At 44.7% G+C, this 20,416-nt stretch overlaps 1 protein-coding gene across 1 annotated transcript in view; it reads left to right on the plus strand.

Moving 5' to 3' along the window:
* The first annotated feature begins 78 nt into the window (after positions 1–78).
* rad51d (RAD51 paralog D) overlaps positions 79–20,416 on the plus strand; it is a 21,565-nt gene continuing 1,227 nt past the window's right edge. Inside the window, exons 1-10 of the mRNA XM_037119173.1 lie at positions 79–445; positions 561–622; positions 5,672–5,790; positions 16,433–16,514; positions 16,640–16,774; positions 16,849–16,944; positions 17,055–17,148; positions 18,603–18,673; positions 19,057–19,224; positions 19,938–20,061. Coding sequence (XP_036975068.1) covers positions 364–445; positions 561–622; positions 5,672–5,790; positions 16,433–16,514; positions 16,640–16,774; positions 16,849–16,944; positions 17,055–17,148; positions 18,603–18,673; positions 19,057–19,224; positions 19,938–20,036 — 1,008 coding nt within the window. The 5' untranslated portion in view covers positions 79–363 and the 3' untranslated portion in view covers positions 20,037–20,061. The remainder of the gene's footprint in view (positions 446–560; positions 623–5,671; positions 5,791–16,432; positions 16,515–16,639; positions 16,775–16,848; positions 16,945–17,054; positions 17,149–18,602; positions 18,674–19,056; positions 19,225–19,937; positions 20,062–20,416) is intronic.

Raw genomic sequence — 20,416 nt, forward strand, 5'->3', positions numbered from 1 at the left:
CGTGTGTTAAAAGAAAAGACGAGTTCTGAACTAACTACATTACCCGACGTGCTTTTCTACGGCGCGCAGGAGGGAGGAAGTTCAAACTTCGCGTAATGTCTCTGACACAATCAGCAGTTTCCCGCTGCAGGTGCGGGACTTCAGCAAAGTTCAGAGAGAGTCGAGTCCTGCAGAGACCAGTCAGCGCTTCCGAGTGTCGTCAGTCCACTTCATGACGAGCTGCAGCTGACTCACCCACACTGAGTCCAGCCAGCACCAGTTAGCTGGGACACTTAGCCGCTAAAGCTAAAAACAACTGTTGCTAGCGGCGGAGTTAGCTTGTTGCTTCTGTTGAACTGAGCTAGCTGCTAACGATGTAGCATCATGGTGGTGTTGAGAGCAGGAATGTGTCCTGGACTGGACGAGGACTTAGTGAAAGACCTGCGAGCTGCCGACATTAAGACTGGTGTGTGTGTGTGTGTGTGTGTGTGTGTGTGTGTGTGTGTGTGTGTGTGGTGCTAAGTTACCTCTGGTTTACAGTAACGTTAGCTGAAATAATCATGGTGTCTTTATCTCCACAGTGGAGGACCTGGTCTCATCTGACACTGAGGAAGTTGCTCATAGATGTTCTGTGTCATACAAGGTATTTATTATAATTTTTGTAACGTATATCATTAATTCATCATCATCACTGAGCTGTATGAGTCTGAAACCTGAACATGTCAGTGAACAAACACCTGAAGAACCTCCAACACCGTTCATCAACAGTATAAGTGAAGTTACATTATCAGTGCACTATTGCTAAGTGCAGAATTACACAAACACAGATTTCCATGAAACTTGGCTGGAGGATCTTTGAGATGTCTGTTGAATTCTCGGGGTTTACTGCATTCACAGGATTTTCACCTTGGCATCATTTAGTTTGGACACGTTAGAGACATCCAGCACTTCATGTCTAAAAGGCAGAACACAACATTCAGCAGGTCGTTTGAATCGCTGGTCATTTTACAGGCGAAACAATAAATGGTGAAAACTAAAATAATTACTGTTTCTGGCTCCTCACTGAAGACAAACTTTATTATTTCCTCTAATAAATGAAACTCATATTTTCTGTATTCAGTGTTAAAGGACTGAAATGAAAACGAGAGACACCCACATTTCATACTTGGCCTGAACAGTGAAGTGTGGGAGGTGAAAACATGACCAACATCATGTTGATCTAGAACTTTCTCCCACGTGCAGCGTGACTTTCTCCTTGTGTGAGTGGTTTGTATTAGTTTGGCTTTAATTAACAATACAGTTACATTTAATACGAGCAGAATGAGTAATATGTTTTGTATCACCGGGGCAGCTCTGGTCATCTGGTTAATAAGAGGATGAATAGTTTCACAACATGGCTTTAATTCAAGGTTAATGATCACACTGCAATTAAACAATAGTATTTTGTGTCCAGTAGATAGAATATAGAAGTCATATTTTAAAGTTTGTCGTATTTTGTACATACATATATATAGAACAGTGTGATAAACAGCCACCAGGGAAACAAAACAAAGAAACTCCTTCCTGGCTCCTTCATTATCAGTGTGAACCCCTGAGAGGCAGACAGAGCAGAGATCATCCAACACAATCTGCTGACTCTCTTCTGACCTCATGGGTAGAGAACAGGAAACTGTTGTTTTTAGATCAGAAATCCACCAAAACTTTCTTGGTGATATAAGCAGATAATTAGCCAGGAGACCCAGAAGGGCCTCTCAGATGAGTGTGTCTCACTGGGTAATTGGGTGGGCGGACAGGGCATCCAAGTCAACAAGAGCCTCCCTGGTAAAAAAGATGAGTGAGAGCTTTACAGTCAGCGATGCATCGTCTGTGATGTGTTTGTACTGTAGCACACAGGAAATCATCTGGAATCCCATTGGACTGAAAACCTCCAAGATATCAGGAGATTGTTCAGAGACGTGTCTAACCCTAACCCTATATATATATATATATATATATATCTATATATATATATATATATATATATATATATATATGAAGAATAGACAAGCGTGAGGATTTCAGTGAGTTTGGGCCAAACTGTGATGCTAGCCGACTGGGTCAGAACACCTCCAGAACTGCAGCTCTTGTGGGGTGTTCCTGGTCTGCAGTGGTCAGTATCCATCCTCTGAGGATGGATGCTAAAGGTGCACTACGTAAGATTTTTGTTCTAACTGTCCATAAACCAGCTGGAATGTTCTACAGAATGTGAAGACACAACTACTGTATGTATTGTCTTGCAGAGATATCTCTTTGAGTTAGCATGCTAACCAGCTAGCCCCTTGCCGGTTTGTACCTCAAGAGATGGTAGTTTGATAGTAAACAACAGCGACGGCTCCCAGTCCAGGTAGAGTCTGATAATACGACCGTTAGCTGGCTTACGAGCTAACAGCAGTTACAGTTAGCAGCAGTTAGCGGTTACTCAGGTAATATGCTGGTAATTGGAGTATGATTTCGACAGGTGGCCTCATATTGTTTGTCCATCGCTGCCAGCAGCAGCTTCAGCTTCGTCCTACATTCCTGTCTCGTCCTGACCAGTCTGACCAGCTTGTTCAGCCTGCAGCCTTCCCCTTAGCTGATAGCCAGCCTCCTACTGCTCCATCACACTCACTGTAGATGTGAACATTGCTGATCACACACACATTACAGCAGGTCACTGCAGGGTCATCCTCACCAGCACATTTATCTGACAGGCAGGTCAATTAGAGCTGCACACGGGTGATGTTTCTATGTAAAAACACTCACATCCTGTGAGCCCCGTCCCAAAGTGGGACGCCTACATTTCCACTAATTGAGACCCAGCAGATTTGCTTTACCTCCTTAAATAAATTCCTGCCGCTGGACTCTGGCAGGAAATCCTCTCTGCCCAGAAGAAGAGACTAATCAGAGTATAATCCTGCTAAAGAGCAAGAAGAGCTCCTTTTGCACAAAGCCTCAGCATTTGATCCGTTCTCATATAGATCATCACGTCCCAGCCTGGTTAGTGAGATGATGTCATGTTGTCAGATCCACGGGGATGTCATCCTGTGAGCTTAAAGCTGCACTCAGTGAAATTAATTCAGTTCTTTAGACAATTACATGCTGGCTTATTAAATAAATCCAAACATCTCATCGGGTGATGGCAGTTAAGAGCAGTTAGTCATGACCTGAATGGTCGGCCACATTGTGTTTTGTTTTCTGTTGTAGACAAGAGGAACATTTGCCTCAGGTGTTCATGTGGCTCAGCTCATTTTCACAAATGTCTCCTTTTTCCTTTAGAGAAGAATATTGTCTATATATTCAGAACGTTATTCCTGTCAGAGGTGTTTGACTCACCATCTAAAAGTCCTAGTGAAACAGCTGGTAGAGCAACTTTCAGAGAGCCTGTTCCGAACTGATATTAACCTGACTGAGAGACCACCTGTGATGTGATGTCACTTCCTGCTCTGTATTAAACAAACCCGTCCATCACTGAGACAAACAGACTCCATGTTTCTACTCAAAGACAGAAAGAAGTTCATGTAGAACATTTGCTGAATTAACAAGAAGGTCCAAATAATGCAGAATGAGTCAGAGACAGAGTTTCACAGAGTTTATAAAGTGTCTCCAACTCAACAACTCACTAAACTGACACATTTGTTAAGGGAGTCTGGGGACTTTCTCCACGGGGACAAAGAAGTCGCCTATATTGTTACTGTAAAATTTGACAGCAAAAACATAATTATCCAAATTAACAAAAAAGCATAATCACTGTCATATAAATCACAGCTCTCTTAACCTGCAGCTGTTCGTCTGTTTGAACTGATCCAACCACTGAACCAGTAACACAACAGCACCAGACTCCATTAACAAATGTGGTGATTTTAACAGTTGTTGAGTTGAAACAAACTTTGTAACGTAGTGAAACTCTGACAGATTCTGAATCATTGTGTCCTTCTTGTAAATTCAGCATTAAATCAGAAGCTGAAGTTGTTTGTCTCCTTGTAAAAAAGTTTCACAGCTTCGCCATGTTCGTGTTGCAGTTTAAGACCAACCGCACCCATAATGCCATTCTGGGGCAACGGACAGACTAAACAAATCATATGGATCTTGTATGTGGACGCTCTATGTTACATTTACATATCCACCCTCGATGTGATGAGTCATCGGTCATATTGGGATATTCTGCAGAAGTAGAAAATGTTTTCACAGTCCTGACATGTGCCTGACAGATGCCTGGAGATTACAGAACATGTAAAGTGTATTTTTAATTCACTGGATGTTTGATTTATTTGCATGTTCATGTTCAAACTTCAGAGCTCTTGATGCAGCACCAGCAGATTGCCAGCTGCTGGTGCTGCAGTCAGGTAACGATGCTGTTGTTCGGTCACTGTGTGTGACCTGGAGCTTAAGGAGGGCTGAGATGTTTTCCACTTCTCTCTCTTTAATCAAAAAGCAATTAGTGAGGTTATCAGTCGAGCTTTTTACTCATTTTAACTTGTGCGGAGTGGCGATGAGCCGGAGCCTTGTTGAGACGATGAGACTTACCTGTCAGTCACGTGGAAACCAGGTTCATTTCTCGAGGCAGCTGGAAACTTTGAGCTCAGTCAGGATGTTGAAATATGTCCTAATATATGAAGCATGTCTTCTTCCTGCTGCAGCAGCAGCTTCTCTGTGGCCCCCCTGGAGGATCTGTTTTAATCCTGGGATGATTATCGATCTGCAACATCACTGCACAGTGTGGATGTTTGACTGTCATAAAATGTACATTTAAAATGTTACAGACTGCTGTTGATTAATTGATTATTTTATCAGAAGAACATGAGTTGCTTAGTGTTTGTAGCCGAATGTGAGGATCTGCTGCTGGTCTTTGTCTTTTCTGACACTAAATCAAGAATCTTTGGGTTTCTGGAGGAGCTGTTTACAGACATCACTTTGGGCTGTGGGAGGCTGGAATTAACATTTTTCACATTTGTTAAGCACTGAGTAGTCCAAATTATTGTTCAAAATAATGGAATTAGTCATCAGTTGCAGGCCTATTTTGTGTGTGAGTGATTATTACTACAGTTGTGTCCGGGTCCATCTCAAGACAAAGCCAACACTCAGCTTGTACTTCAGACTCACAGATTTGAGCGGGTCTCTGTCAGACTTCCAACAGAACCAGAGCAGTTTTAAGTCATCAATCAGAATGTGAAATATCTTCTTGTTCCAGCTCGTCAGATGTGAGGATCGGTGTTAACACTGACACTGATGGTACAGGGTGAAGATGGTTAGGTAGGACAGACACACATGTTGGTCAACCTTTATTCCAGCCCCGTCTGCAGAAACAGTGTTTAGAAACTTTACTTTTCATGTTTGGCTTAAAAGACCCGGTTCTGTCGTCACAAACACGACTGGAACATCCTGATGTTAAAGGTATCCAGTGGTTTCATTCTTACAGATGTTGCAGTGGCGTCTCGCATCATACAACATTCATTATACAGTGTTAATATGATAACTGCGATAATCAGCTGATCAAATATTAACAGATCAATGATCATAAAGGGAACAGAGTGAACAGACAGTGAGAGGACATTATTAGAAACATGTTACTTGTGGATTATAATCACATGACAGCTGGGCAGAAAACCACCCAATCTGTGTGTGTGTGTGTCTGTGTGTCTGTGTGTCTCACATGCTGTAATTTGATGTGTTTCAGGCTCTGTTTGCCATCCGCCGAGTGCTGCTGGCCCAGCACACAGCGTTCCCCGTGTCAGGCGCCGATCTGTATGAAGAGCTGCTGAGCTCGACAGCCATCCTCTCCTCTGGAAGCCCCAGGTACAGACCTGCTGCTCGCTCAGCACAGCACAGACCTGCTTTGTCTTCAGGGGGACGGGGGGTTTAACTGTGGGCTCAGAGCCACTAAGGCTTAAAGGAAGCTTCACCTCCAACATCCAGTATGTATTCCTACAGTCAGTTCAACACAGCCGGCATTAAGCAACGTCTCCCCAGAGTTCAGTCTGGATGAGAGGGATCGTGAGGTGGTGCCGGTTTAATCTTTTAGAGACTTCTTTATATGAGCTAATCAAACCGGATGGCAGTTCACATTAAAGTCTGTGGTTTGTTTACTGGTAGTAGCTGTAGCAATATTTAGTAATTAAATGTTCATATTGTGATGTCTACAGAGACCATTCAGGTTCAGAACCTCTGGATCTGTCAGCAAGATTTTTGGATCCACAAACAAAATGTTTGGATTTATAAAAAAAAAAAAAAAAAAAACCTTAAATTTTTATATGAGGCGTTTAGTGATTAATGTGCCAGCCAGAATTAATGTGGTATTATTCATAAATGTATTGTTTCTGGCACTGAGACATTTTTGACTGCTGTGTCATTAAATAGACAAAAGTAGAGCACAGAATAAATGTTTGTAGAAGGACGAGAAGAACAGAAGCTGCAGGCAAACTGCGAATGTCTAACTCACTATATATTTACTTCCAACTGCGGTGCGACTGCAGCCCTTCATCAGGCGTCACGATGAGTATTCACAGGTGGTTCATGCTCACAAACAATCTTACATGCGGCTCCTCGTTAATTAGCGCTGCCTCTGTCAGATCTAGGACGCCATTTAAAAGTCATTTAGTCAGTTTAATAATATTTTGCTTCAGTTTTTGATGTTGAGCTGTGCAGACAGGTACAGACCATCCACAGTCACAGGACAACATGTGAAATCAATAGTATTGTGCATTACCAAAGATGTTGTGTAACCAGATTCCTCTGCATTGATCCACTTTTATCAAACTAAAATCTTTTCAGTGTTGTTCAGATTGGATTAGCATTGACCTGTGCTGGTAGAATATGCATCTGGAGGACGGTAGCTACAGTTAAAAATACAGCGTGCGTGCTGCATCTGAACTGGAGCTCACTTCTCTGCTGGTTGTTGCATTTGGCTCACAGTGGCCTCTGATATATCAGCTGCCTGTACTCCACTAAAACAACAAACACCACCAACCAGTCCTTTAAAACATTTTCTCTGTACATCAGAACATTAAATTTTAATGAGTTTGAAGAAACCAGAAATTCCCTCCGTGACCAGCGTAGCGTTGTATTACAGCAGAACATGTAATTAATCTGCAAACCTGAGACACGGCAGCGTTTGTACGGAGGTTCATTCATCTGCATGCAGCCGCAGCACAAAGAGCAGCACATAAATATTCCACTTTGAGAAGGAAGTCTTCTTCAGCCAGGACACAGGCTGCTCCGGACATCAGTGAACTGGGCCAGCGTGGCATAATTTATAGGATGGTACTTTTTCAACAGTTAAACTCACTGTTTCAGCATAATTAATGACCACAGGTGTTTCTTCTCTCTCACTGTGGCTCTTTTTAAGTGGTTGTCATAAATTAGTTAGTGCATCGGATTAGTGATATGAAAGTGAATCAGCCGTGAGAGGAAAGGCCGGCCGATCGTGTGTCTTGGCTGCACTCTGCTGGTGAAGACATGAACTGATGGCTGCTGGTACAGTCAGAGCTGTGTGAGGTATGCAGAGACACAGGAATGGATCCTGGTGTCCACTTTATTAGGAACACCAAGCTGAAGCTGATGATGCAGCAGGAGGAGCTGAAGCTGATGATGCAGGAGGAGCTGAAGCTGAGGAGCTGAAGCTGATGAAGCAGCAGGAGGAGCTGAAGCTGATGATGTGGCAGGAGGAGCTGAAGCTGAGGAGCTGAAGCTGATGAAGCAGCAGGAGGAGCTGAAGCTGATGATGTGGCAGGAGGAGCTGAAGGTGATGATGCAGCAGGAGGAGCTGAAGCTGATGATGTGGCAGGAGGAGCTGAAGCTGATGAAGCAGCAGGAGGAGCTGAAGCTGATGATGCGGCAGGAGGAGCTGATGATGTGGCAGGAGGAGCTGAAGCTGATGATGCGGCAGGAGGAGCTGAAGTTGATGATGCGGCAGGAGGAGCTGAAGCTGATGATGTGGCAGGAGGAGCTGAAGCTGATGATGCAGCAGGAGGAGCTGAAGGTGATGATGCAGCAGGAGGAGCTGAAGCTGATGATGCAGCAGGAGGAGGATGCATTTTGTGGAGCTGATGAAATGTGTTGATGAGGAGTTTCTCACCTCCTTCAGACCTGCTATCAACATCTGTCCTGGGCTCTCTTGACCTGCAGATGTTGATGTTGATGATGAACACGCTGTCTGAACTGATCCAACCAGTCACCTCAACATCACCAGACAAATCAGCTCATTTTAATAGTTGTTAGGTAGCATAAAACTTTATAACGTAGTGAAACTGTGTCTGAATCTGTCACAGAATCTGTGACAGATTCTGACTCATTGTGTCCTTGTTGTAAATTCAGCATTAAACCAGAAGCTGAAGTTGTTTGTCTCCTTGTAAAAAGTGTCAGTTTGTGGCAGCATGTCTGTACCAGCCTGTCTGCTTCTGTGTCTAAAGTGCTAAAGTCTTACCTGCCAACATTGATCAGCTGTTTGAACACACTGTCTACACTGATTTCACCATTTACACTCCATTTATGAAAGAAGAAACATGTTATTGATCTAAACATGTCACATGTTACAAAGACACTAAACAGGAACAATATAGGCGACTTCTTTGTCCCCGTGGAGAAAGTCCCCAGACTCCCTTAACAAATGTGTCAGTTTAGTGAGTTGGTGAGTTGGAGACAGTTGGAAACTCTGCTCACAGCTACATTAACCTGCGTCTGACTGACTCTGTGAACACATTATAATATTTAGTGTCTTCATTAGTGTATAAAATGTTAGCAGCACGTCTCAGCATTAAATAAAACACAGTTCAACACATTATAAGTGTCACTCAGATGAGATTTATTCCAGGCCTATTTTGTTGGCTTGTGTTAGTTTAGCGTAGCTGTACGTAATGAACTGAGAGTCATGTGAACACACTCAGCTGTAATGTGTTGATCCTCACACTGATATCTCCTGCTGATGTTGTGTGTCACTGTTTTTCTCAGCTGATGTGCTGTGCAGACAGACTTCTCTCTCTGAATCACTAGACTGGATGTAGAGAACAACATTCATTATTGCTGCACATTACTCTGATGATTCTGTTTCTAAAACTATCTCACAGCTCTGTCTGAGAGAACAAAGCCCACATGAAATGATAGAAATATTTGAGTATTTACATTTTCCTCATCACGCTCAGCTCGACAAGTCATATTTCCTATTATTTTAAATTATGTCTCGGTATTTAACATTTCCCTTTCTTCTTCCAGCTGTTTGATATTTGCAAAGTGACTCAGAGTTCAGATAACAGAAACGTCTGTGTCCATCACATCCTTTTCATCCCTCTGGGGCCTCGACCGACTGCTGAAATTCAATCAGAAATCAAAAGAGCAAAGAAGAAAACCATCCTGTTAGGACGTCATCAAACCAGAACAAACCAGGCACTCAGTAGATTGTATACCTCAGCCTTTAATTCAGTAAAGCCTCTGCCGAGACAAAGACAGAGTGAATAAATAAAAGACTGACATCTGATCATGTACCTGAACTCATACAACACTTTTAATTAACAAAATAATATTAAATAGGAACTTTTAAATTAGATGTAAACTGAGTGTATTGTCAGTGCAGCTAATTGCCTGTCAGGTGAAATTTCATGCAACTGTTCAATATTCAATATAGTGAATATTATCAGTTATAGAGACAAATCTGTTCATCACAGTTTCACTGACTGACGTCTCAGACTGTCTTCTCTGTCAGAGACCTTCATCTGCTGTCACAAAGACAAGCAACACACACGAAAATGATCAATAAATGATCAAAATACTACAGTAACTAATTGTATTGTGATTGATTAATGAACTGATCTCACACTGCAGGAATGTCTGGCTGAAGACCATGTTTGTCTCAGCTCTCTTCATCCTTCTCTGTTTGTGGTTCTTTACAGAACACAGATTCTCCAGTGTGGTTCTGGTTCTGGCTCTGCTCCTGAGAAAGTTAAATCTATCCACAGGAATCAAACATGTTCTTTAAAAAAGCTCTTGGAGGAAATGAGCCTGAACAGAATCTGAGCCTCTTGGTTGGTTCCGCCTCAGATAAAGACCTTCGGGTTAAAGGACTGAACGGTTCTGGTCTCACTGATGAGTGCCGCTCCTGGGAAATTCACAATCTGTGTCTTCTCAAGGACAAATCACTTCCATCCTCCCGAGTCCTCACAAGAACACAAGCGGATGCTTCATCAGCCGCCGCTGCACCGATAACACGTCCGGCCCAACAGTCCTCTTCACAATCACGCTGCGAGTGATGAGAGCCGCCATCAGCCCACCAACCGCATCCTCCAGTGAGGCTTCACCTTCAGGCTGGAGGACCTTGACTATGTAGATTTAACTGCAGCGCTGTCACATCCATCATCAGGCGTGCAGGCAGAGCTGATGAGATTCAACACGCTGCACAGATCGCTGGTCTGAACGTCAGCAGACTATCCAAACATTTACTGAGAGAGCAGACGGGTCAGAACCACCACGACAAACAGAGGCAGCTGCGGTTCTTCAGGAGACGGTAGAAACAACCCAGATACACGTAGAGCTCTTTCCATCAGAGTTTAATGTTGTTGTAAGAACAAAATAAGAGACTAAAAATAGAATGACAGTCAGTCATTCATCACTTCAGTCCATATAAAATAAAATGTGGCATTATTGAAAGTGTTAGGCTAATAATTAATGTCACAGCCGTCGTACTCGATCAATATGTTACTGTTACATTTACAAGAGAAAACATTTTGAACAAGTAACTATTTATGAACATGTTCAACAATTCACTTATTAGTGACTCTGTAATGTTGTGATTAAAGAAATCATTAAGGCCCCGCCCCCTGTATGATGCAGGCTCCGCCCCCTGCACAGTACAGGCTCCCACACTAGATGCACAACATCCTGCATCTTAACTGTCCAACAGTCGTTACTGACACTTTACACTCCTCATTTCTCATCCAGGTTGGATAGCCAACACCAGTGGACACAAACCAATATAATTAATAACACGTAATGTGTTTATTAAATTATTTTATTCACTACAAATTCACATTTCAAAGTTTTCTGGTAAAAAGATCTTAAATATCACAAAACTATCCTCTACAGATTAGACTCATTAGTTTCATATTCATCCAAGTCCGATTAGTTCTCCAGTCCGGTGAACGTGTCAGTGCAGAAAACAGTTCAGCTGTGAATCAGAAAAAAAAACGGATCACCAGTCAGACTCCAGAATATATCCTGCTGCAGCTGTAAAGGGGAACGAGCGGTCAGACGATTTCAACATCCTGTAAACACGCTGCATCTCACCATGAATCTGCATCAGACTGTGTGAAAGTCTCTGATCTGTGAGGAGAGCCACTGCTCTGTGAGTGGACCTGATGCAGTGTTTCCTCTCGTGGCGTACGTCGTGTGGATGACAGTAAGAAAGAGTGGAAGCAGCAGCTCTCTGAGCATTTATCACTGCTCTATTTACATCTGAAGTGTAGGAAACAAACCTGAGGCCATTTACACGTGTTGGAAAGAACTATCACCCCTTTTGGACCAAAGCGGTTCAGGTGCTGGTTCTGAGCCAGAGTGGCGCCAACACTTTGCTGGTCTGGAACAGAGAACCAGCCATGTCAGGGGCTGGGGGCGGAGTTATCATGACCGAGGTCCAACTAAAAATGGCCACCACGTTTAGAAACCAGAGCTGGTGTAGCGAGTTCTGACTCGTCCACAGGAGAATAAACAGCAGATATTCTTCACTAGCTGAAGCAGCAGGGGGTCTGATGTGTCCACACATCCAGCAGCAACAGACTAAAGAGTCCATGTAGGCCACAGAGTTGTTCCTAACGATGCTGGGTTATTAGAGACGCGTACAGTGGCTGACTGATCCTCACACCTCAGTCAGCTCTGTTCACTCTGCTCCGGAGGACATTAATAGAGGTCTGGTGATTTATCGCAGTTTATTGAATTCTTTCCATAAAAAGCGGAGATACACTGAAGTGGAGGAGGTCACGTATAAACCACCTGCTGTGTGGAGGTGGAGCTCAGGGAAGATTTATCAAGGCAGCAACAGAGATAGATAGATAGATAGATAGATAGATAGATAGATAGATAGATAGATAGATAGATACTTTATTGATCCCGGAGGAAATTCAAGCATCCAGTAGCAATAACAAACATTGAACATACATACAATATCAAAGAAACAGTAGAAATAAAAATATGGAATAAAAAATGTTATAAAAATGTTTTGTACAACTGTATAAAATATAAAGTGATATTAAAAATATAAAGTGACATAGAGGTAAAGAGTATTAAGGGGACAGGGGACGGTGTACAATTAAATTAAATTGGGCTATAAAAGATGAGTGCTTTTGAGTGCATTTGTCCATTGTCTATTGTGCTTCCTGACATCACTGCGAGCTGTTGTACAGTCTGATGGCCAGGGGGACGAAAGAGTTATTGTGTCTATTGGTGGAGCAGGATTGAGACAGCAGTCTGCCACTGAACACGCTCCTCTGCCTGCTGAAGGTGTTGTGCAGAGGGTGGTGGGTGTTGTCCAGTATGGACAGCAGTTTGTCCAGGGTCCTTCTCTCTGCCACAGTCACCAGAGAGTCCAGCTCTGTGCCCACCACTGAGCCAGCTCTCCTCACCAGTCTGTCCTGTCGGGCAGCGTCCCTCTTCTTGCTGCTTCTTCCCCAGCAAACCACAGCGTAGAAGAGGACGCTGACCACCACAGACTGGTAAAACATCTGCAGCAGTTTTTTGCATATGTTGAAGGACCCCAGCCTTCTCAGGAAGTACAGACGGCTCTGTCCTTTCCTGTGTACAGCGTCCATGTTTGCTGTCCAGTCCAACCTGTCATCCAGCTGCAGCCCCAGATATTTGCAGGTCCTGACCACCTCCACATCGACCCCCTCGATGGACACAGGTTGGAGCTGTGGTTTCTTCCTCCTGAAGTCCACAACCATCTCCTTGGTCTTAGAGGTGTTCAGCTGTAAGCGGTTGGACCTGCACCACTCCACAAAGCCCTCAATCAGGCTCCTGTACTCCCCCTCCTGTCCATCCTTGATACAGCCCACTATTGCAGTGTCATCTGAGTATTTCTGCATGTGGCAGAGCTCCGAGTTGTACTGGAAGTCAGATGTGTACAAGGTGAAGAGGACGGGAGAGAGCACAGTCCCCTGTGGTGCTGCTAACCACAGTGTCTGACATGCAGTCTTTCAGTCTGACGTACTGCGGCCTCTCTGTGAGGTAGTCTGTAATCCATCTCACCAGGTGTGAATCCACATTCATCCCTGTCAGCTTGTCTCTCAGCAGGAGGGGCTGGATGGTGTTGAAGGCGCTGGAAAAATCAAAGAACATGATTCTCACAGCACCGCTCTCCTTGTCCAGATGAGAGTGTGCCCTGTGAAGCAGATAGAGGATGGCATCCTCCACACCCACCTTCTCCTGGTATCCAAACTGCAGTGGATCCTGTGCGTGGTGGACCTGGGGTCTGAGGAGATGGAGCTGCAGCCGTTCGAAGGTCTTCATGATGTGGGATGTTAGTGCTACTGGTCTGAAGTCACCTGGCTCCTTGGGGTGTTTAATCTTAGGAACCGGGATGAGACATGAAGTCTTCCAGAGCACGGGGACCCTCCCCAGCCTCAGGCTATGGTTGAACAGTTGCTGAAGCGGCTCCCCCAGTTCAGCAGAGCAGGCCTTGAGCATCCTTGGACACACTTTGTCCGGGCCCGCTGCTTTCCTTGGGCGCAGTCTCCTCAGCTCTTTGCTCACCTGCTCCTTGGTGATGGTGAAGGGGAGGGGGATTGAAATGTCCGTAGCGGTGAGGAGGGGGGTTGAAATGTCCGTGGGGGTAGGGAGGGGGGGTTGAAATGTCCATGGGGGTAGGGAGGGGGGGTTGAAATGTCCATGGGGGTAGGGAGGGGGGGTTGAACTGTCTATGGTAGGGGTGGGGGGGTTGAAATGTCCGTGGGTGTGGCGGGTGGGGGTGCCCTGTAGTCCGAGGTGATAATGGACGTGATGGGGGTGTGAAGTGGGCAGTCACTGGCTGTGGGAGCTCGGGTACCAAACCTGTTAAACAGGTTTAGCTGGTTAGCTCTCCCAGCATCCCCCTCTTCTGTGCTGCTGGCCTTCTTCTTGCAGCCTATGATGGTTTTCATGCCATCCCAGACCTCCCTCATGTTGTTCCGCTGCAGCTTCTGTTCCACCTTCCTTCTGTACTCCTCCTTTGCCTCTCTCAGCTGGACCTTGTGTTCCCCCTGTACGCGCTTCAGCTCGTCTCTGTCACCGTCCTTGAATGCCCTCTTCTTCCTGTTAAGGATATCCTTGACATCACTGGTAATCCAGGGCTTGTTGTTTGGAAAGCAGCGTACAGACCTAATGGGAACCACAACGTCCATACAAAAGTTCAGGTAGTCAGTCGTGCATTGGGTGACCCCCTCGATGTCCTCACCATGTGTGTCCTGCAGGACGTTCCAGTCAGTAGATTCGAAGCAGTCCCTCAGAGCATCTACTGCCTCAGGAGACCATTTCCTGAAGGAGTGGGTGGTTGTGGACTGTCTCTGGATCTTTGGCTTGTAGTGTGGTGTGAGCAGGACCAGGTTATGATCAGACTTTCCCAGTGGGGGCAGAGGAGCGGCCGCATAAGCTTCCTTCACGTTGGTGTACAGGAGGTCTAAAGTCCTGTTCTTCCTGGTGGGGCAGCTTACAAACTGGTGAAAGTCTGGTAGTATTGAGTCCAGTGTGACGTGGTTAAAATCCCCTGAGATGGCGATGAATGCGTCTGGGTGTTGTGTTTGCAGCCTGGATACGGTGGAGTGGATGACGTCAGACGCGGTCTCGGCGTGTGCACGCGGAGGGATGTAAACATGTATATAGTATGGTCTGAGTCCTACCGCCAGCAACTCAATGTCTCTGTTGCACTCAGTCTCCTTCACTGTAAGATGCCCCGGGTTGCACCATCTGGTGTTAATAAACAATGCGAGTCCCCCACCTTTGCATTTGCCGCTGCGTCTGTAGTCTCTGTCCGCTCTCACCGTGGTGAATCCAGGTACATCCACATTATCGTCCAGTGTGTTCTGGGTGAGCCAAGTTTCAGAGAGACACAGTAAATTGCTCTCCCTGAATGTCCTCGGTCTTCACAAGGGCAGCCAGCTCGTCTGTCTTGTTGGTCAGGCAGTTGACATTCCCCATGATGATCGAAGGAACCGAGGGCTTGTACTTCCACCGCTTAGCCGCTAGCCTAGCCTTCACCTTCGCCCCGGCTCTGCGGCCTCGTCTCCTCCTCCTCAGCTCCACAGGTATGGAGTAAACAATGCCGGCTTGTCCCATTGTTTGGAGTGAAATCAGCTTCTCCCTTGAATAAGCAAGTTGTCCACTGATTTGTTACCGATAAAAAGACGTTGTATCTATAGGATATATAAGGGCCTACACAGCAAGTGTACTTAGTTGAAAGAAAAAAAAACACACTTAGACACTAAAAACGAAACTACGCGTACGGAGCTACTGGATCAGCGTCCTGCTCACGCCAGCGCCGGAAGAGAGAGCCTTAACAAGGCTGTAACTCTGAAGCACACGCCCTCTTTCACTCAGGACAGAATAATGATTAAAGCATGTAGCGCTCAGTGTTCCTGCAGTCGTTCATCTGAAGATGTTTCTGTTTCAGCTGGAGGGACGATTCTCAGCGAATGATAGTGGAAGAAATAGACAAAGAACTAAAGACGACCTGCTCAAAGCCGAGACAGTGAAAAACTCCGAGTGTCACAATGTCGATTTATAAAATGAAAACTGAAAACAATCAGAAGCAGAATTGGTTTCTTACGTTTTATTCCTCTCTCCTTCCTGCATCCAAGGGAAAAACAGCACTAGCTTAGCGTTAGCCTGCAGCTAGCTTAGTGTTAGCCCGCAGCTAGCTTAGTGTTAGTCTGCCGCTAGCTTAGTGTTAGCCTGCAGTTAGCTTAGCATTAGCCTGCAGTATCCCTGCCAGTCTCTTCTCCTGTGTGATGAGGAGGATCAGCTGACTGGTACCAGAGGAAACTCGGACATGTTGGTTTATTTTCTCCTTCATGTGATGTGTTTGTGAAGAGGGTTCACTCTGGACAGATTAGAGGAACTGGACTTCTCTCCCTTGTTGAATCCCTGAAGGCTGCTGTTGTTGAACTCAGTCAGTATTACTGAACTTGTCAGTTCAGAAAGTGGAGCTGTTGTATATCAGGACATCAGACTCTCACATGTGGATCAGTGAAGATCCACATGTGAGAGCCGTCAGTGCTTAAAGTGAAACATTTAAATCAAAAGTCTAATCACATTGTGGATTTGGAGAATCAGAAGCTGATATGAAGAACCAGCCAAAGATCCTAAAACAGTGTGAGCCTGCTTCAGCTCAGTCTGTTTCCTGCAGCCGGGCTCTGCGGCTCCTCTGGACTGAATGGATTCTAACCCGGCTGGCAGCTGTGAGTAATGAATCGCACCTTGTTTCTTGCAGCTTAGATAAACTGCTGGATTCAGGCTTCTATACCGGAGAGATAACGGAGCTGTCAGGAGGCCCAGGAAGTGGCAAATCTCAGGTGAACATTTTCTACTTTTTCCCACTTCATCACTGATAATTTTACTCCCATAAACTCACAGTTTTTAGAACAAAGCTGGACTCACATGCAGGAGTAACTCCTCTGCACGCCCGCCTGCTCTTCAGGTGTGTTTTGGTGTGGCGGTGCACATTTCTTTCCACCTGAAACAGAGCGTGATCTTCATCGACACGACCGGAGGGCTGACGGCCAGACGGCTGCTTCAGATGTTACAGACTGAGACCAGTAACAGAGAGGAGCAGGTGAGCTGACAGGAAGTGACTCGGATACAAATATTACCTGACTTGTTTGATATGAAACAATATGACTTCCACAGATGGAAGCTCTTCAGAGGATCCATGTCTTCCGGTTGTTTGACGTCTTCTCTCTCCTCGACTGTCTCTACAGTCTGCGTGCTGGCAGGCTTCAGCAGGTTTGTTTGTTTCTTTGCTTTAAATACACCAACGATCATCTGGCTTCTCCCGGAGAACCTTTGAGAGACACAGATGAGATTTTCAACAATCTAATTTTGTCACATTTCAGGCGTCTGTTGGCGGCGGCGGCTCTGTCAAGGCGGTGATCGTGGACTCGGTGTCGGCTGTTATCTCTCCTCTGCTGGGAGCCAAACACAACGAAGGTGACTCCTCTTCTTCTCTCCGTCATCGTCCATCTCACCTGAGGCAGATTTACATCTGAGTCACCAAATTCCAAATGTCTGTCTGCAAACAAGCATCTCATCAGGAAGGAAGACGTCTGTGCTCCGATCATGACGCAGTTAGAAATAGAGCTGTGCTCATTAACCAGCTGCAGTCTGACACAATCATTTAAAGTTCTTCATCAAAGTCAACTTTGTTTCCAACAGTCAGTTAACAGAAGTTCCCAAACTGTGATCTGATTAATTAAAATACACTTAATCTAACAGATCTGAAATAAACCCGGCTGTGAACAGACGTCACAGACTTTAACAGAAACTATTGACTGTTCAGAAAGAACAGATCAATTAAAAGCATTTCATTTAAAGCTGTAGTTAATTAAAACAAACACTGCTGGTGCTGCTTCCCTTCATGTTTGTTCTTCTGCACAGCTGAGTAGCTCCTCTAATAGAAATAAATTAAATTAATGGCAAGAAATATCTGCAGTCTGTTCAGGGTCCAGGTGAGACGAAGCAGATGGAGATGAACGCTGATGGATTTTATAGAATTAAAAGATATTAAAGCAAATTAGGCTCCGTACATTTTCCCCTGAAGGATCTGGTTTTGACCCGGCTCAGGTTACGACCCGGCTCAGGACGCCGCGACAGTAGGAAACAAGGATGGAGCTCAATAAGAAGCTGTTGAGTGACAGAAGAGAAACGGGGAGAACACGACACTTTTCACTGAGTTCTGAACATGAATTTGGCTCCTACAACATAAATATAATGGATTTAATATTGTCACTAAAGTATCACAGACGGGCCGGACTGGGCCAATAATTCAACTGGTTCCGACAAATAAATACAAAACTTCTAAAACTTCTAATAATTTAATGGAATTAACAAAACAAATTCACTCTGACACATTTTTCTGTTGAAATGCAAAAAGTAAAGGTCAAAGTTTAATTTCAAATGATTTAGTCAGATTTAAATATATATTTTTATATTCTTACACCAACATTTATTTAATCAGGTGAAGGCCAGAAGGACTATATCAATATCATGAATAAAATAATACCGTCCAGACCTGCGAACAGAATGAAATGAAATGATAATTAAAAGTGTTTATGAAAGATAACGTGATAATCAATGTGTACTATAAGATATGTTCAGACTAAAAGACAGCAGCCTGAGAATAGAAACACAGGCTTCATTAATAAATGAGCTAAATGTCGTGCTGAGGTTTCAGGTGGAGTTAGCAACATGCTAACATGCTATAATAAGAACCAGTCAGTCAGCAGCTCCTCTGAGCTGTGCAGCCAGTGTGGCTGGACAGAGGCTGCTTGAATATTAAAGACTGTAAATATCAGAGAATAATATGTGAAGTTTCTCCTCCTGAAGACACGTTGGGAGTATTCTGCTCACGGACCGACCTCTGTACCTGTACTCTGTGCCTGCAGGCATGTCCTTGATGATCCAAGTGGCAGGAGTTCTGAAGACGATGGCGAAGGACTTCAACGTGGCTGCTGTGGTGAGGATGACACAGTCCTTGACGTCTGCAGCTCTGAATGCAGATCAGTTTCCAGAGTCAGTTTAAAGTCTCTTGTTATCGCTGCGAGAGCTGAAAGGAAAACTGAACATTTAGTTCTCCTCCGTTTGGAAAAGAAATCAAATCAAGATGAAAACAAAAGCTTCTCAGTTGGTGCTGAAAAACAAGAATCCAGCAGTCAGTCCAGGTGTGACTGCAGGCTGTAACTACGTCAGATGTGAACTGATCTTATTAAGGAGCGCAGCAGAGATAATGTGCTCCACCTGCAGTCACACACTGATCTGAAGTCAGAGTGACGGCCGCCTGATTGAAACAGGAACATCTGATGATTTCACACAACTGATCACGATGCTGTCCGACTGCAGGTCACAAACCACGTGACGAGGGGCGACGGCGGGGAGGTGCAGCCGGGCCTCGGAGCGTCCTGGAGCCACATCCCCAAAACCAGGGTGCTGATGGAGAAACTGGACCAGACGTCAGTCGTCAGCTGCTCCAGTCTGCGCTCAGCAACACTCATCAAGTCCTCCAGACAGGTAACACACTCACCTGCACGTCATGGAGCTCAGGTGGATCCTGTCAGAGGTCCGAACATGAAGCTCGTCTTCAGACTTGAGTTGGATCAGGACGCTCAGCCGAGTGTCGTCTACAACACAAACATCTGGACTCAGATGAAGCTGTAGAAAGTGGTTGTGTTCTACCTGCGGAGGGCTGTGACATCACGGTCCAGGATTCTCCTCTGAAGTTGACTGATGGATTTCAGTTGCAGAAAAAACTGTTTATAAACTGGACACAAATATTTTATCATTTTCTTGAGTTACAGTCTGACGAGCTGCAGACTGAAGTTACACAAACTTTAAGATTAAAAAGCCTGATGAATAGAACCTGAGTGGTTCTGAGCGAGAAGATGCGTCCTGCTGTCTTTTCTCTGCTCATATGTATGAAATGTGCAGTGCAATTAATAGTTTCTAAAATGTCTGTAAATTATTTATGCAACTGTCATTTAGTGATTTTAAAGTTTTAGAATGAACTCGGCTGCAGCAGAACAGACGGTTCAGTTCTGTTGGGTTCTTCTCATCAACGTTATTGTTGTTTGTTGGTTTTTCCTCATGAATAACTTTAATTATACATGAATTCTGTTTGAGTCATAAAAACAAAGCCCATCACAGACTGAATGTTTTATACCTCAGACGCCGTCTTGTGTCTGTTGAACTGTGGACTGAACAGAACCGTCTGCTCCACTCTGCAGCCCTGTCACATCAGAGCAGAACTGGACCTTTGCTGGTGGAGTCGCTCTGCTGAAAGACCGTCAGGGAAGAGAAAACTGGACGAGACCGACTCCTGCTGAGAAGAACTGTGACGTCTGATCAAAGGTACCCGACCACTCTGGACCAGAACCACAACAAGCTGTGTGTCTTTGAAGTCCTGTTTGCTTTTCCCCTCTGATCGATTACAGCACCGTGCCAAAATGTAATGATCAACACCGGATCATTAATGTGACCTTCAGAGTCATTGAGACTTCATTAAATTCTTGTAAAATTGTTCAGCCAAGTATTTATTTTTCAATGGATTTAGTTTAAATTTACAGAAGAGGAAGAATCTGAAGTTTATTTTCTGGTGGAAGAAAAAGGTTTCGCCAGTTCTTTGTTTCTCCTGATGAAATGTTGCATGACTTTATATCACCAGACAACTTTTTTCACTTGATCTCATGCAGGGTTTCTTTCTACA

Source organism: Acanthopagrus latus, chromosome 13 (genome assembly GCF_904848185.1).
Source record: "Acanthopagrus latus isolate v.2019 chromosome 13, fAcaLat1.1, whole genome shotgun sequence".
In the NCBI taxonomy this organism is placed as follows: Eukaryota; Metazoa; Chordata; class Actinopteri; order Spariformes; family Sparidae; genus Acanthopagrus; species Acanthopagrus latus.